The sequence below is a fragment of the Ictalurus punctatus genome, chromosome 19 (assembly GCF_001660625.3).
Source record: "Ictalurus punctatus breed USDA103 chromosome 19, Coco_2.0, whole genome shotgun sequence".
Classification (NCBI taxonomy): Eukaryota; Metazoa; Chordata; class Actinopteri; order Siluriformes; family Ictaluridae; genus Ictalurus; species Ictalurus punctatus.
In genome coordinates, this window is record NC_030434.2 from 6,222,176 (window position 1) to 6,240,891 (window position 18,716).

Genomic DNA, 18,716 nt, shown 5'->3' on the forward strand with positions numbered 1-18,716 from the left:
GAGGTAGATGCAGCTAAAAACCGCAGCTAAAAACAGACATAAACTCATTGAGACATAAGAAGGGAATGTTGGTTAGAGAGAAAAAAAACAAAGACTCTCTCTGAATGAAGCCTTTTTTTTAAAAAAGAAAACTTGTCCTCAAAACCTTTTCAAGAAAAATAACTAACTGCACATACTCCACAAATTTAAGATAACATATAGACATGAATAATAATAATAATAATAATAATATTATGAGTACGCTGTGGAGAAAGGTATAAAATGGGTTGTGTGTGTTTGAATAATTTAAACTTTCTGCAGACTGTCTCACTTTATTGTTTCAATAAAGTTTGATTACTTTTTGACATCTACAATCCCTACTAACTCTAAAATATACTAACTCTCTGTCTCTGAAGTTTTTTAATTTAGGCTGGAAAGATTGTTTGCAAATGTGTAAAGATATTAAAACATATTACAATTAGTAAACAAATATTATTCACATAAACACAGAAAAATCACAAACAATTAAAACTATATTATACAACAGTTAGTTCTGGTCCATTAATTTGATTAGATAAGCAGTGTTCCAAGAGTGCTGATATTTAGTAAAACAGCACTGCTACATTAATTGACCAAAGGACAAAGTGAAAAATGTGACTTGTAGTGAGTCTCCTAGAGGCTTCCACAGATGAACTCCTCAGATAAACTCCTCAGATGACAATCCTGTCAGGTCAGAATTCCACCAATGTCTTGAAACTATTCCTGCCCATTTTCTGGACATTTCCTGTCCACTGTTCCTATCCACAGATGTTCATCACACCCTGAATATAAAAGAAAAAACATGTGAATTAATAACCACAAACTGGACTGTGGTACTTCATGATCAACATGTAATCATCTCTGCTCCAAGAGAAACATCATCATCTCCTGTTTATAATTAATCATTCTACATTTCTTCATTCTTACTAACATCTGTGTTATAACATTTAGTGAGAACAAATGAGAACTTCCACAAGTTCTAACAGGAAAATGAGCAGATATTTACCCATCACATCACTGCTCTTATCCAATCACAGGCTTTGGAGTTTTTAAATAATGAACACTACTGTGTCATTTAGCTCTTGTTCTACATTTATATTTAAGTGCAGACTTTAAGAAGAAGCCGAGGTGAATGTTACAGGAAAGACAGAAGACACGGTGTGGAGGTAGGGTGCTGGAAGAAGTGTCAGAGTGAGTAAAGTGGCTGCTTAAATAAAATGTCTGTGGCATAAAATATAATCATTTTAATTAGCTTTAATGAGAGTTGAGAAGAAAGTGTGCTGCTTATCAGAAACAGGGAAAAGCAGAGATCATCTTGTTCAGACAAAAGCAGCAGTATGAAGTCAGAGATAGCAGGCTGTCACAAGGAGACCAGGTGTTCATTTACAATCACTCTCACGCACTCGTTTGTGATATTTTGTAGACTCTGTCTGACTCCCTGTCTTCACCTTCACATGAACTTTAAATCAACACACTTTACTGAACACAAAACAGCATTAAAGACAATTGTTAGAAAAAATCTGATTAAATAGAATATAGTGACATTTCTAAAACTAGTTTTATTCCCTAACCTGGTAATGTGATATTTACTGGAACTAAAGAGAAATGTACAAACTAATGACAATCAGGTTCATTTATTAGGTCTTTTATTTTTTTACACAATGTATCTAAAAAGGTCATGACTCACCTCAGTGTCTGCAGTTTGGCCTGTATCATCCTTAAGAGCAGAGAGCAGCTTCACTCCTGAGTCTCCTACATTATTAAAGGACAGATCCAGATCTCTCAGGAGTGAGGGGTTTGATTTCAGAGCTGAAGTCAGAGGACCACAGCCTTCATCTGAGACACCATAATCATACAACCTGTAGAGAGACACAATGACACACTCTTCAACAGATTTTTTTTTTTTTATCTTGGTTTAAGAATTACTTTAAATATGATGTGTTTGTAAAATTATTTTATTATTCAGAATGACATGAGGATTTAATATCACCTGTTTATTATAATTAACAGTGTAATTAAAATGATCATACTGAGTGTTATATTAAGTTTCTCTCATCTAATATCTCTCTATATATTTATATTATTACAGAATGAAGGAAGTAAAAGTCTGAATCATCATGGAAAACAAACACTGTCATGAATTAAAAGATACAATGGATACATTATCAAAGTATAAAACATTAATTCTGAAGAGGATTAACACTCATGTCTTTTCAAAACCAGATTACTCACTGATAATTTGTTGTTAAATGAACCTAAAACTTCTGCTTCAGTCTCACTATTAGAGAATGTCTCACTGAGGAGCAGGTCATGTGACTATCAGAGAGATGATCTTACCTCAGTGTGTACAGTTTACAGAGAGGATTCTCCAGTACAGCAGAGAGACTCTTCACTCCTGAGTCTCCTACATTATTCCAGGACAGATTCAGTTCTCTCAGGTGTGAGGGGTTTGATCTCAGAGCTGAAGTCAGAGCAGCACAGCCTTCATCTGAGACACCACAACCACACAACCTGTACAGACACAATGACACACTCTTCATCAACAGATTTTTATCTTGGTTTACTTGCTATGATGATGAGGTGCCTTTCATGTTGGACTTTCTGGTCTCTCTTGATCAATCACAACATATAATTATCACTGACCAAAACATCACCACTGTTCAGTGGCTCCCTTAAAATAAACATTTTGTTTTTATCACAGTTAAAATGACTTTGTTTTGGCGTTGCCCCATGCACTCCTCAACCAACTGCAGTTCTGTTCTTCATCTCTCAGATGAGTCCAATCTCCACTCTGACAGCGTGCTCCAGTGTTAACACAAACTGAAACACATTTCATCTTATTATATCCTCTGATTACAGTGTACGAGAGTCAGGGGGGAAAGACACGGTGTGGAGTCTGTTTCAGAGAAGGTAATGTTGTGGATAAAAATGACATGAAATAAACACGAGGGAGATTGAGTATGAGTAAAAATGTAATTTTATTGGTAATTCACAGGACGGGTGGGTGCGTAGTCTGGAGGAGAGTAAGAGGGGGAGGAAAATGGGGTGCGTCCCGGGGACATGGGGAAATCAGGGGGGGTGAAGTGAGCGGACCACTGAGAGTTGGGACTGGTGGGTGAGAAGAGGGACGGATGGTCGGGGCCCGGATCGGAGAAGACAACATCATCATCCTCGGATTGGAAGCTGGAGGGGGGTTCTGGGTCTGACTGGGTAGAAGCGTCAACACGCACGTTCGTGGGGCAGATTCTGTACCGAAGAAGAGGGGGGAACCCCGGATCTCCATTCTTAGGGGGGGTGCGGCGAAGATAGTTAAGTAGCATCATGATATCAGCAGTGAGATGCACAAGCTGGTAATGAGTATCCAGATCCAGGTCCAAACCCTGATCCAGGTCCAGTAACGGAGAGAGAGGGGACTGACGACGGGCACCGGCACCTAGACACATAGAAATGGGATTAGGCGGATTGGAATTACGAGCAATTTAAGAGCAGTAATAGGAAAAAAGTCAAAAAGAAGTGTACGAGCTGAGGAGTGCTAAAAACACACACCCACACACACACTCGTACAGTCAAGACACAACATACATAAACACACACGAATAACTTTAATAATATCTTATAGTGATAGAGAAACTCTATAAAAAACAGAATAGTAGGATATGCAGGACAGTAGAACTGTAATGATATTAAGAAGTTGGAAGTACAGTAAACCGCTTTTCAAGTAGTATAAATATATATAAAATAAGAAATATAGTGCAAATATGAAAATAAATTATAAATGAGAAGTACGGGAAAAAAAGGAAAATATAACTTACTCATGATTCAGATGGTGAAGATTCTCGTCTCGCAAGGAAAGCCTTAATTTTTAGAGAACCATGAAGAAAGCCAGTTATAAGGGTGGCTGCCCCCCCCCTCGAGATAACGATAAGACCAAGGTCCCTCCCGGTTGTTTAGTCGTCTTGCTTACGTCATTTTTATTACCTAGGGAAATGGGAATCATGGTTTCTGAAGACCTAGGTAAGGGAGAACCCTGGTTTTTGAAGACCTAGGTAAAAGAGAACCCTGGTTTTTGAAAACCTAGGTAAATAGAAACACTGGGTTTTTGTTTCCTGGGTTGTTGGAAATGCCTGAGTTCTGATTTTATGTGTAAAGTAAAACCCCGGGTTTCAATTCTATGGGTAAGTGAAATAGGCCTTTTCTGGAAACCTACGGGTTATCTAGTGTGTAAATACAGTATAAATACTGGAGCTTAAGCTCAGGGTATGGGGGATCACTTCTGAGAATTCTCATCGGTGTGGATCTCGTGTGGTGGAATGGAACAATAAAGCTGGACCCTTGCTTCTTCTCACTCACGGCTGGTGTATTTTTTCTATCTCCAACTGGTCTCAGAGGTAGATGTGAGTATTGGCTTCTAAGTTGAATTTTAAATGTTTTTGGGTAATAGGCTAAATTCGAGCCAACAGTAAACTCTTCATTGAACTAGTCTGTTACACGGATACACACCACGCAGAAATGTTACTGAGCAACGTCACTCAATGTAGCTTCTTAAAGGAGCAGCTCCTAGAGAGTGAGAACTGATTTTATAAAACATTCATTCTGAGGAGAATTAACACTCATGTCTTCTCTAAACAAGATCACTGCTGATAATTTATTGTTAAATAAAATATTCCTGTATTTTAAAACTAATGCAGAGTAAAAATGTCTGCACATTGTGTTCATCAGGTTCTACGGGTTTAGGATGTGAAATTCACAGTGAATAAAATTTCTACAGAAGAATAACATGAGGACAAAGGGACAGACGTGCTGAGATTTTTGTGCATTTGAGGGAAAAAAAGTGTACAAACCTTGGAAGTGTAACTGTTATATATTCTGCTCAATTTAATAAAATATTGTGAGATTAGCAGTCGTCAGTTTTACACGTTATTTTGTCCACCTCTCGAAACCAGGTGTAAATTAGCACCATGTGTGTTGTTGGAACGGTTGCCAGGTCCCCGGTTTTAAAGAGGAATTGAGCTACTTTTGACTCACCAGTGTGGATTGATTTCTTTGGCTGTGGATTGGAGTTTGGACATTTTTACCTACATTATTTTAATCATATCTGTATATTAAAACATACAGTAGTGAGCATGCACTGTGATCTCCTCTCATACACACACCTATTGATCCTGTTCTCAACTTCAGCTCTGTGTTACTATATGAATGTATTTGAGTCAGTGGGTTTCCTCATAGACATTCCTTATTAATTATAAAACGTGGAATAAAACGAGACCATCGTCGGAACTTAGTGAAAGAACTATTGAGTTTCACTGCATGGTTTACTGCTCCTCTATTGAGTTGCTTAATACTGATTGTCTATTGCGCTGCATCTGTAAGGCAGATCTGGTCACCCTGTTCATAGCAGCTAGACAGAGATGTACTGAATGAACATTCACTCACAGAACAAACACTTTCAATTTTAAGAACAATAAAAAACAAAAAGGATTGTTTCTGTAGCTTGAATTTTTTGTAAGTGCCTTTACCTCACTTTTTTGTTTTTATTAAAGAATCCAATTTAATTAATTTAACGGTTCACCTTTTCAGTCCTATGGCATTAACTTCTGATTTTAGTTTCCAAACACTATTTGAGATAATTTCCATTTCACTGCTGCTTTTAAACCCTGCAGTTCACACACAGTGCATTTAGTTTGTGTCCCAGGTGCAGTTTGTGTGATTAGTTACAATGTTTTAGTAAATTTCACAGTAATTTCAGACACATTGCAGTCACATCAAGTCACGTTTTGTGCTGCAGCTTCTCACATATGTACATCTGACCCAAAGACTCAGACAAATCATCAATGTGCAGTGAAAACAAACAATCTTCCTCCTCAGGACACTGATGATGAACCTAAAACTTCTGCTTCAGTCTCACTATTAGAGAATGTGTCTCACTGAGGAGCAGGTCATTTAATTCTCAGAGAGATGATCTTACCTCAGTGTGTTCAGTTTACAGAGAGGATTCTCCAGTACAGCAGAGAGACTCTTCACTCCTGAGTCTCCTACATTATTAGATGACAGATTCAGGTCTCTCAGGTGTGAGGGGTTTGAGCTCAGAGCTGAAGTCAGAGCAGCACAGCCTTCATCTGAGACACCACACTTAAACAACCTGTAGAGACACAACGACACACTCTTCATCAACAGATTTTTATCTTGGTTTACTTGCTATGATGATGATGTGTCTTTCAGGTTGGACTTTCTGCCCTCTCTTGACCAATCACAAGATATAATCACAAGACACAAAACACACAGTCAGACAAATCCAAATCACAAGATAATAGCAAAATAACAAGCAAAGGGTCAGGCAATTGGCATACAGACATAAACTAGGCAAGCCAAGAATCATCAAGAAGGGCAAGAACAATGAACATAAAACAAAACAAAAAAAAGTCTCTTATATAGTGTGGAGTGTGTGTGAGATTGGCAACAGGTGTGTGTGATTAGAATTCCTGAGTAGGTGTGTGTGCATGTGTGGGAAGTGTAGTCCATGACAGCCATGTTTGTAGGCTGCAGTGCAGGATGCATAGTAACTGGTTTTCTGTGATATGACACTTTGACACTGCATTCACACAAGTATTCAAATTCATAAATTCAACTGTCATCAACCGCCCTGTGTGTCTGTAGAGGTATAGTCCCACTTTTATTAAATCATTTCTTTATTCATTATGGTGTACTAAATTATTCATCCATCCATCCATCCATCCATCTTCTACCGCTTACTCCTTTCCTTCTTCCGGGTCATGAGGGAACCTGGAGCCTATCCCAGGGTGCATCGTGCACAAGGCGCGGTACACCCTGGACAGGATGATCAGAATTTATTTTTAATTATAAATTTAGGCACATCATATTTGTCAATACCCTTGATACAATACACTTGTCAATACCATCTGTATCTCAACAGCCTCTTGCATTTCGTGGCCAAACTTGTGTTGGAAGACGATTTTCAAAACCACAGACTCCATAGTCAGAACAATGATGTTGTTGACGTGCAATCTCGCAAAGTGTGTGCCCATTATTCTCTGTCCTATATAACTGATTTTGAGCTTCTGTGCTATTTTTTTTATGGAACTGGTTTGATTTTATTCACTATTATGTTATTCTCACCACTGTGTAGACTTGAATGAGGGACAAACCATGTCACGTATCAACTCAATAAAGGATTCAACATTTTACTTTTCAATACGGGACAATCCTGTTTATGAAGGACAGATGGTTGCCAACCCTAGATAGAGTGGATGGTTTTTCCCGAGTGACAGAAATGGCACAACGTATGAGGAGATTTTTCAGTTACTGTTTCAAAGTGGCATCCAACCATACATGTTCAAGCCAGATTAAACAGAAGAAGAACAGCACCAGCGAGAAGAACAACAGGAGGCAGAGAGCAACTGTAGTTCTTTTACAACTACACTGAGTAAAATAACTGAAGTTAGCAACAATGCAAACAGCTACCATATTGTTAGCTAGCAATGTTGCATGATTATATACCTTTGTGTTAGTGACCTTATGAGCCATCTTGCTAGTAGTTACATGGGTAAGGACAATTTACTTTGGTTTGTTAAAGCAATTTATACCACAGTGCTGTTAAATTCTCGATTCTAATTGGCTAACAGACATTCTGAGGTGTGCAATTATTTTTTGGTAAATGGACAGCAAAAGTAGTTCCAGTCAGGTCTTGACCACATTACAGTACCATATCACAATACCAAGTTAAATGAAATAATGAGAAAGTTAGAACGTTAGACAGAAAACTATGATTTATCAGAAATATGAAAGGAAAAACTGATTGAATAATTAGAAAAATATTGCGCACCCGAGGTAGGAATGCTGCTATGAGGCGAAGCAGAGGCTTGAGTCATTGATATGCAGTTATTGGGGTTGGAGCAAGAACAAAAGACAGAGAGCACAAGAGAGCATGTGTGATATGCTGGTGAGCAAGCATCAATATTTATTTATTGTATTTTCTGCAGTAATAAAAAACAAAAAACCCTGTGAACAAGTAGGCTTATCAATATTTACTTATTTGTTCTTTTTTTATATTATCAGCATGAAACGAAAAAAAAAATTAACCTGTGAAAAATTCTCTCTCTCTCTCCCCAATAACTGGCTCAGGCCTCTGTGACTAGCATGATATTTTGGAAGGAGGCTTGAGATACGTGGGCTTGAGCAGGAGGCTTGTCATGGAATGTTTAATAAATTAGTTCCACACAGAAGAGAGTTTTAAAGACAAAAACCTGACAGATGTCTTGAAATAAAACATCCGAACAATATTTTGAGGTGTGGTAATTATGATTTAAGCGGAATAATTGACTCCAGTCCATTGAATAATAACTTGAGGCATTACCACCTTGAGGTGTGCATTATTTTTTAATAATTCAATAGATTGGATTCAATTATTCGCAAAATAAATTAGGCATGTTCTTAACTAGCAAGCTAAGCTTGTTAAATTCTTAGCATTTTTTATAGTGAGCAAGCTTATCTGTGACGAAATGTGTGCTGCAAAGACGGAGCAACTCGGACCAGAATTCTTTCTCCAAACTGCCTGTTAAAACAACCATCTTCTGCTGGCTTTGAAAGTATTTTGATAATGTGACATTGTAGAACAAAATTCTGGCTTGCATTTAGAGCTGCAACAACTAATCGATTAAACTGATTATCAATTATGAAAATCGTTGTCAATGACCCTCATTATCGATTAGCTGGTCTGCGCATGACACAGGGTTACTTCTGTTCTGAAAACATGCATCGGTGTACAGACAAAAGCTGTGTCTCAAATTAAATATTATACACTTGCAATATGTAGTCTACTGTCTAGTGCATGAATTTTAGACGAGTAGTATCGTCTCAAATGTAACACTAGCGGTGTTTTTACTAACTGGAAGTATAAGCTGTTTCCCAGTCGATAGCACGTGATGTCAAACACACATAATGCGATGATGCTAGCTTTAGAAGAATACCCAGAGTCAACGACAATCAATTTTTTCACTTTACTGTTTGTCAGCGTTACCTTTTATTCCCAACATGACCTCAGTCATGACAGTGGAAAAAATTGTGCGACTCAAGTCCTCTCAAACAGGGGAGTATTTTATATTAAATGCCTAGAAGAAGACTGTAACCTGCAGACTTTACAAAGCGGAGCTTGTGTTGCACAGAAGCATAACAAGCACAAACTTACAGTATGTTTATATTCACAATACTCCACTGTGCACTAGGTTGGGGAAACTAATGTGAGTTGCTTAAAAAGTTTAGGCCGTGTTGCTTCTCAATCGCAATGTAGACATGGTGATAGACAGTGTAGCGCAAGTAAAAGCTGTAATGTCTAATTAAAATGGTACAATCAAAGTAAAAATAATTAAAACAATACGCCTAAAGACAGTGAATAACAAAACCGTAAGGTGCAGTGAAAGTGAGACTTTAATATTAATTAAGGACTGTAGTTTAATTATCAGTGCTTTTTTGTGCATCCATAAAAATTATAATGCATAAATACTTATGCATTATACAAACAGTATATTATATTATTACATTATAGAAACAAAACCAATTGAAATAGTTCAACACAATGAATGCTTCAACTGGTTTCCCCAAATTCAACTGAAAATGCAACTTATAATATGACTTCTCCAGTCTCAAAATTATTCAACCCCCTGATTAGAATCCCTCACAAAAGCACAAATATGCAAAACAGATGTTGTCTCAAGCACACCTGATGCAACTAAGCAAGGGCTTCATTAGTTGCTCCAGGAGATCATAGCCCTTCACAAACAAGGAACAGGATACAAAAAGCTAGCGAAGGCACTGAATGTTCAAAGTTCAAAGTTAAGGGAACAGTAGTTACACTCCTTGTACGGGGCAGAAAAAGGCTATCAACGGCTGCAACCAGATTTCTGAGAAGGCAGGTTGTGAAAAACCCTCGAGTGACTGCAAAAGACCTGCAGCAAGACTCGGTGGCAACAGGCACTGAGGTTTCAGTGAGCACAATAAGGTGCATACTAAACGCAGAAGGTTTGCATGCCAGAACTTCAAGATGTTCACCACTACTGACCCAAAAGCACAAGAAAAGTCGCTCAAAATCATATAAATAAGCCACAGAAGTTTTGGGATTCTGTGCTGTGGAGCGATGAAACAAAACTGGAACTTTTCGGCACGATGGATCAGCGGAATGTCTGGAGGAAGAAGAATGAAGAAAGAACACTCTGTCCACAGTCGAGCACGGTGGTGGCTCGGTGATGCTCTGTGGCTGCTTTGCATCCTCTGGCTCTGGAAACCCAAGCATGTGGAAGGCAAGATGGATTCATTGACGTATCAGGTAATTCTAGAAGAAAACATCATGTTGTCTGTGTGGAAGCTGAAACTTGGGCATCATTGGACCTTCCAACAGGAAACTGATCCCAAGCATACCTCAAATTCCACCTAGGCTTGGTTGCAGAAGAAGTCCTGGAAGATTCTACAGGGCCATCACAGTCACCTGACTTACCCCATAAAAAATCTCTGGTGGGATTTGAAGGTGGTGGTTGCAGCACGCAAACCCAAGAATATTACTGACCCGGAGGCTCATGAGGAATGGGCTAATATTCCTCAGGAACGCTTCCAGAAACTGGTGTCTGTCTATGCATGTCATTTTCAGCAGGTCATAACAGCAAAAGTGTGCTCTACTAAGTGTTAAAGATACTTGCCATGAAGGGATTGAATGAATTTGAAACTGGAGAAATCTTTATAAGTTGCATTTTCAGTTGAATTTGGGGGAAACTACTTGAAACATTCATTGTGTTGAACAATTTCAATTGCTATGTAGTTTTAGTCTACATTTAGTTTTTAGTTGTAACACTCAGTTTGTGTATTTTATTTTAAATACACATACAAAGAGTATTAAAAAGGTTTCCCCCTTCCGATTAATGTAAAAAAAAAATCATAATAATTGGGCGATTAATCAATTATGAAAATAATCCTTAGTTGCAGCCCTACTTGCTTTTAACAATCACTAAATACCTGCTATTTTTTCCCCATGATTCAAGCTTTCACAAGTTATTACAATTCCACTATGTTTTATTTCGGGGAATATATGTCAGAAGGAGACATCAGACTGGCGTGTCTCACTCAGAGGTCCAGATTGATTGATCACAGTAGGGATTCCCAATGGTTTATTTATATATTGTTGTATTGCAAAATCATGAATTCTGTTAAAATGCAGACAGTAAGCGATACAGTCCAGTACAACAGAATACTACATACCGTGATAAATAATATATTCAGTTCTAGTTTTAGTTCTGGAACTGTGACATTAGCAGTGACATTAACAGTGAGGAGACGTTACCTGTGTAGAAGTGAGGGGCTTTCAGCTTTAAAATTCAAAGATGTCTCCATAGAATCATCACTCTTCATGGAGATACAGCTGGGTGCTCATGATTCTAATCTCTTTCCCTGGAGTATACTGGACCACATTATAGACAGACCTTTAGTCATTTATATACACTCTTTACTGTTTTCATTAACTTGTTAATTTAATGAGGACATCATTTTACATACAATGAATTGAATCTAACATTTTTATGCTAAGTGGTGACTGTTAGAGTTTCATTAAGAGTAAAACTTTGGTTAAGTTATTCCTTTCATATGTACTTAATAAATATTTTAGATTGGTCAGTTACCTGTTTTTAAAGCCTTTTTTGAGTTTATTGAGATCCATCTTTGAATATTAGTAAAGTTTGCACAAACACACAGTTGAGTCCTGAAGAGTCAGATCTCTTCTGCTGGAATGGAGAACACTCCTAAAAAACACACAAACAAATGTACAGTTAAACTTCACAACAAGTTTACCTTTTTGTTAAATTTTTAATACTGGTGAGCCTAAAACCATTGACAGGTGCATTAAAATCATAATCTCCCCGTTCATATATCTGAACTGTCTGGTTATGTTATGTGGTTACGGTGTGTAAGTTATGGTGATATATATTCAATTACAATTATTGGCACCCTTTTAGTCAATACTTTGTGCTACCTCCCTTTGCCAAGATAACAGCTGAGTCTTCTCCCATAATGCCTGATGATGTTGGAGAATACATGGCAAGGGATCTGAGACAATTCCTCCATCTCCAGATCCTTCACATTTCAAGGTCCATGCCGGTGGACTCTCCTCTTCAGGATTTCTATGGGTTTCAAGTCAGGGGACCGGGATGGCCATGGAAGGACCTTGATTTTGTGGTCAGTAAACCATTTTTGTGTTGATTTTGATGTATGTTTTGGATCATTGTCCTGCTGGAAGACCCAACCACGGCCCATTTTAATCTTTCTGGCAGAGGCAGTGAGGTTTTCATTTAATATCTGTTGATATTTCATAGAGTCCATGATGCCATGTGTCCTAACAAAATGTCCAGGTCCTCTGGCAGAAAAACAGCCCCAAAACATTAAAGATCCACCTCCATATTTAACCGTGGGCATGAGGTACTTTTCCATATGGCTACCTCTCTGTGTGCACCAAAACCACTTCTGGTGTTTACTAGCAAAAAGCTCTATTTTGGTTTCATCTGACCATAGAACCCGATCCCATTTGAAGTTCCAGTAGTATCTGGCAAACTGAAGACGCTCGAGTTAGTCTGTGGATGAGAGTAGAGGCTTTTTTCTTCAAACCCTTCCAAACAACTTGTGGTGATGTAGGTGATTTTGGATGGTAGTTTTGGAGACTTTCTGACCCCAAGACGCAACTAACTTCTGCAATTCTCCAGCTGTGATCCTTGGAGATTTTTTGGCCACTCGAACCGTCCTCTTCACAGTGCGTTGAGACGATACAGACACACGTCCAATTCCAGGTTGATTCAATTTTTTAAAAATTTAAATATCAATAGGAATATACTTCAAATATATTTCAAATATGAATTCATAGGGGTGCCAATAATTGTTTCACACCTATATTCAACAAAGATTTTTTTGTTGGATGAACCTGTGTTGTGTTTTCAACTGTTTGATATCCATGAGAGCAGAGTATATTTGTGATTAGATCAAAAGATTTTTCATAGCCTTCATATTTACCAAGGGTGCCTATATTAGTGGAGGACACTGTACATACATACATACATACATACATACATACATACATACACACACACACACACACACACACACACACACACACACACACACACACACACACACATTAATTGTGTTTGGGTTATGTATAGTTATTGGGTTGCTGTTACTATTGGTTTTATCAATTATGGGAAACAAATACAAATGCGCTTCTGTTGCTACCTTAAATGAGAAACTCAACCAGTCAGTAGATCAGTCCCTCCAGGATTTTATGATCACGGAGATTAACACTAAATTAAATATGGGAAATAAACCCTGAGGACTGTGGTTCATGAGTGGGGGCTTCTCATTTATTGATTTTTGTTTTGATGCAAAACATCAAGATAACTGTTGTAAAGCAAAAAAGCAATACGCCCCAAGAGGCTGTGATTTACAGTGATTTTAGAACAGCTAAGGGGCATTGTTAGGCACTACACGGAGCGGCTAAAACCCCGTACCTTCTAGTATCACTGTAAATCACGGCCTATCGAGAATTATTGTTTTTATAAAACGGTTACTACATATACCTGGCAAGGTTTCATAAACACACAGCAGCAAAAATGCAATAATTTAATGATAACAAATAATCATTCATCCGCCAAGCAATGTCATCCTTCAGCATCCTTCAGCAACATTTAGCAGAATGGATGCCAAGCAGCACACAGACGCAGCAACACACTTGCTGTTTCCAAAACCGCTCCCTATCTCCTATATAGTGCACTATATCAGGTGTCGGCCATTTTGTACTGGTGTCCAAATTCTGAGTGAACAACTTCATTCCCTAGATTCGTTCACTTGTTTATACCCACAGTGCACTCCGATTTCGAGTGTACATCTGATGTACACTCGCCATCGCACTATTTCCCACACTCCAATGCGAGATGGCCATAAAACAAAAGAAAAATAAACATGGCGGACAGCAACACCGGAGGCAGCAAGTTTTACAAATGTATGTGTAACTTTTTATTAATAAAAAAATACATCTGTATCAATATATTTCTAAGTGAAATTATACAGATTACTGATTGATTGGCACAGTATTTATTTTCAGCCACTTACTATTTTGCAATGTATCTCTTGAATGATCTGATATGATAAATATAATATCAATAAATAAATAAATTATAATTTGGTGGATTGTACACATATATTAGTTAACACATGTATGTACAGTATTGACAAATGTATTAGAAAATAATGTATTGATGGTGGTTTAATTAATTTAGGGATAGATGGGGGAATATTAGTTACTTTTAGTTGCATTTGTTTCTTACAGGAGTTGGAAGGATCAAGTCTTCAGTTATTTAGTTAACAGCTGGATGTGTTTTGTCCAATGTCTTCGTCCTGATAGATGGCATCTTCAAGCTAACAAGCATGCCTTAAAGTTGTTGCTCTTTTTGAAATATACCTTTTTCTTCTCCTCAGGAAAAAGAAGTTTCAGCAAAACCAAAACTAGCAAGACGGAATACATTTTACACCAGGTTTACCTCAGGAGTCAGCTTGAGGACACTGACAGGAAACCCTGTGATAATTAAACCCTGCGAATTTTTTTTTTTTCTACTTTAAAAAAATAAACTAATAAAATAAATGTGATAGACAGTAATGTTTTATTCTATATTTTTTCAAATATAGTAAATTTATTCATTAAATATAATAAATAAGCATAATAGTAAATAAACATGACAAGCAGTTGTTTTTGTTCTCTTTATCAACTAATACAATAAACATGACAAATGAACAGTGAGAAAATTAACTTTATTGTTTTATGATACAATCCATAATGTCTGTGATAGAGTGCTCTCTGACCAGGTATTTACGTCAGCGTCCGAATTCATGAGCGATTTCAGACACAGCTAAATCACAGCACACTGAAATTATACACTCTTTAAAATCTGGTATACTACAGTCCAGTAGGTGGCGTTAATGCACATTTCAGCTTGATTTTTTTTTTTTTTTTTTTAGTTTTTTAGTATTATTAGCATGAAAAATGCAAACAAAAACTAACATTTTGGAACGATTTATTTATTATGTAATACTGATGTAATGAGGTCACAGGTGTGTGTTTATAAAGTTATTTAAACGGTTTTGAACACGGCTCAGCCAATTGGAATAAAGGATCGGAAGTATCTGTTTTAAAATAAAACAGATTATGTGTATTATTTGTGAAATTGTTGATAAATCCCCTCCTAATGTAAAACTCCTGCTAATGTAGTGGACGTGTGTGAGTTGGCTTAACTGCACCTCCTACACTCCAAGACCCTTCTTTCCTAGAAGACCGTAAACACTCTGCCATATGGGATTTACCCTCTCTCTTTCTGTATATATGAGAGTGTCAGATACACAGCACAGAATGAGTTCTCTGTCTCGCTCACACACAAACGCTATCCTCAGAACTTATCACTAACTCAGCATTATATAAAAACACCTTTAGAATCAGATTATATAACATGTAATATAACAGTGTTTATACAATATGTTTTAAACGTCAAATCTAATATAATGTGTAAATATACTATACTATAAATCACATCCTTGGGTTTATAAAATGGATTTTACACAATACACTGTTGTATTCACTTGAGAGAATTTTCCCCACCATAAAGAAACTGCTGTAGATGATAAGACTCTTCCATTCACTCTGTACTAGTCACAAAACTAAAGATATCTTTCTTAAAATACTATTGTGCATCACAACTGAGTGTCTGAATGTAGAAAAGGTGCTTTAAACAACTTTGAAACCATTTAATTCTAAGAGCACAGAAAAGTACCTACATATCCTCAGAGCTTCTAACTAATGCTTCACCATAAATATGACTAAAAATGAAGCTCCGCCTCCATGAGCTCACAGCTGTGTTGTGATTGGCCAGGACTGGGTTCTATTAGAGACTGGCTCCTTTACTTTTTCCGAGTATTAGTGATGGGAAGTTTGGATTATTTTAACGACTCGGATGTTTGAATCTCGTTCATCAAAATGAACGAATACCCCCCCCCCCCCCCCCCCCGAGTCATTTTGTTCATATCAGCAGAATATAATTAAAATGTTACATGTTAAATCCCCCAACACATCTAGTACTTACACAAATATTGATTACATTTGGAATAAAAAATAAACTATAAGCAATGCAGGCAAGGCCGAATTATGAGAAAGATAAATGATTAATTAATAGTTTATCTGGGTCTTCAGGCTATGCAGTCTGTTAGTTCACCTCACTTCCTGATCCGAATCGTTCTTTATTTTGTCACATCACATTTGTCTCGTCTGTTCCCCGGAAACAGAAATGATTATTTCACCTCTCGAGTCTTCGGCTTCAAGTCATCACGTGACTGAATGGAGAGGAGCTGTGAAGTGATGAACGAACGACTCGAACCCGAAGACTCGAGAGGTGAACTAATCATGTCTGCTTCTATAGGATATAAAGTGTAATCGATGTGTGTAACTACAAAGTTGACTAATGTCTGGATATGTTAATCAGGTATAATCTGGTATGTTTACTCAACAGTTAAGAATTACTTGTGGGAAGCGTTATCTAAATTCATAGTACACTTGTTGACCGAGTTAAGTGTGTATTGAATTAGAAGAATTCTGTGTCTTATTAAACAGTAGGCCTAATTGTTTTCTGTGTCAATCGGTACCTCTGCACAGCAGGCATAATCTAAAACTATAAAACACTTCTAACAAATGGTATTCTAAGTGTGTACATTAAGTGCTTTATGTTTGTCTAAAGCAGCTTCACTCTATGACAGTAAATTAAGAACCTTGTGTTTGTTTAAATCTTCACTTTGTGGCAATAAAAAAATCTATTAGACACATTCCACAACTGGGTTTCTAAACAAAGCCCTCTAAGCTTGCAAATCAGTGTCAAAAGAAAAGATAAGAATTCCAGGAGGAAAAATACCCAGATGAGACTATAGGGTAAATTATGTGAAAGTAAAAAACCCTGGTCTGGTAAAACTTTTAAAGAAAATACAACTGACTTCGCATGCGCCACAAATATAAGGTATCATATGGACATGAATAATTAGTTAAGGCAATGGAGATTGATTTGTTTCTAGAATGAAAAGATGAATGCCCCGCCTAGGGATAATTTTACTGCTTCAGAGAGGTATATAAAGACATGTTTGTACATGTACAATTCAGACCCTCTGCAGACTGTCTCACAAGTCACATGACAGGGGGGAGGGAAAATTGCTAATTGGGCCCAATTTGGACATTTTCACTTAGGGGTGTACTCACTTTTGTTGCCAGCGGTTTAGACATTAATGGCTGTGTGTTGAGTTATTTTTAGGGGACAGCAAATTTACACTGTTAGACAAACTGTACACTCACTACTTTACATTGTAGCAAAGTGTCATTTCTTCAGTGTTGTCACATTAAAAGATATAATCAAATATTTACAAAAATGTGAGGGGTGTACTCACTTTTGTGAGATACTGTATATTTTGTACACATTGTTGCAAAGGGACTGTAATAGAACTAAACTAACAAACATGTCACTGTAAGGAGACATATCAGTACAATAACATGTTATAGCAACAATAACATGCAATAAAATTTAGAGTAAACAAAGTTTATTTTTAATGTCAAGCTCTTTTTTGTGCATGAGACAGATAGTTGCAAAAAGGCATCATATGTTTACAAATAGTGATAGTCTGTGTTACACGGTGTTCTGTTCGGCCATACACAGATTACCCTTGTCCCCCACGGCACCGCCCACACTGTCATTGTGCTTTTTTATATAAATAAAAACTATTTATTTCAGTTGGAGAACATTCACTGGACGCTACAAACTGAACGCACCTGCTCCATTCAGCATGAGCTTCAGAGTCGCAGCACAGAATAAAAATGAACCCACTTTTCAAGGTCATGAATATATGGTAATATGGCAAATTTAGCCCTGTAGCCTAATATGAAAAATTTGTGATAAGAGACTAAAATCTCAATTTATCTTTTAAAATGTAATTTAGAGGGGAAGAATGACAAGCTTTGAGACCAAAAATCCAGATCAGCAAGCAGTGCTATAGTTTAATGGAAATCAGAGCGCTGCTGTCGAATGTAAATTTAATTGTTTTACTGACTATACAGTAAGTGACATACAGTGAGTGTGTCACTATATTTGTGGATGGAAATACTGTAGTTTTTTTCTCATAATTTTTTAATTTTCTTTTAAAGATTCTTTGGATTAATCTTTCTAAAAGTTGCTGTTTTGTTGCAATTATTTTTATAAATGTAAGAATACAATATATCATTAGATTATATTAGTAGTTTCATTCTCATATTCATTATTGTGACCACACACAGTCTGTTTACAATGTCAACCAGTGAGATAAGAATATGTAGTTAAAGTAGTAAAGCAGTTTAAAATAATAAAGTAGTCAAATTAGCTCTTTGGTGATAAAGCCCTTTTTTACATTTGAGCTCCTGCTCCTGAACTCTGCACATCACTGGTCTGCAGGTACCCCAGTTGGTAGGATGAGGGTTAAATTCTAGTACTTCAAGTACTAACACATCTAGTACTTACACAAATGATGATCACATTTGGAATAAAAAATAAACTATAGGCTAATGCAGCCAAGGCCAAATTATGAGAAACAGAAATGATTAATTAATA

The 18,716-nt window shown here is 37.1% G+C and overlaps 2 protein-coding genes across 10 annotated transcripts in view; one reads left to right on the forward strand and one right to left on the reverse strand.

Moving 5' to 3' along the window:
* Positions 1–18,716, reverse strand: part of LOC108280067 (NACHT, LRR and PYD domains-containing protein 12) — a 353,895-nt gene that overhangs the window by 79,188 nt on the left and 255,991 nt on the right. The window lies entirely within an intron of this gene.
* Positions 4,240–18,716, forward strand: part of LOC128635404 (uncharacterized) — a 166,789-nt gene continuing 152,312 nt past the window's right edge. Inside the window, exon 1 of the mRNA XM_053688274.1 lies at positions 4,240–4,477. Coding sequence (XP_053544249.1) covers positions 4,443–4,477 — 35 coding nt within the window. The 5' untranslated portion in view covers positions 4,240–4,442. The remainder of the gene's footprint in view (positions 4,478–18,716) is intronic.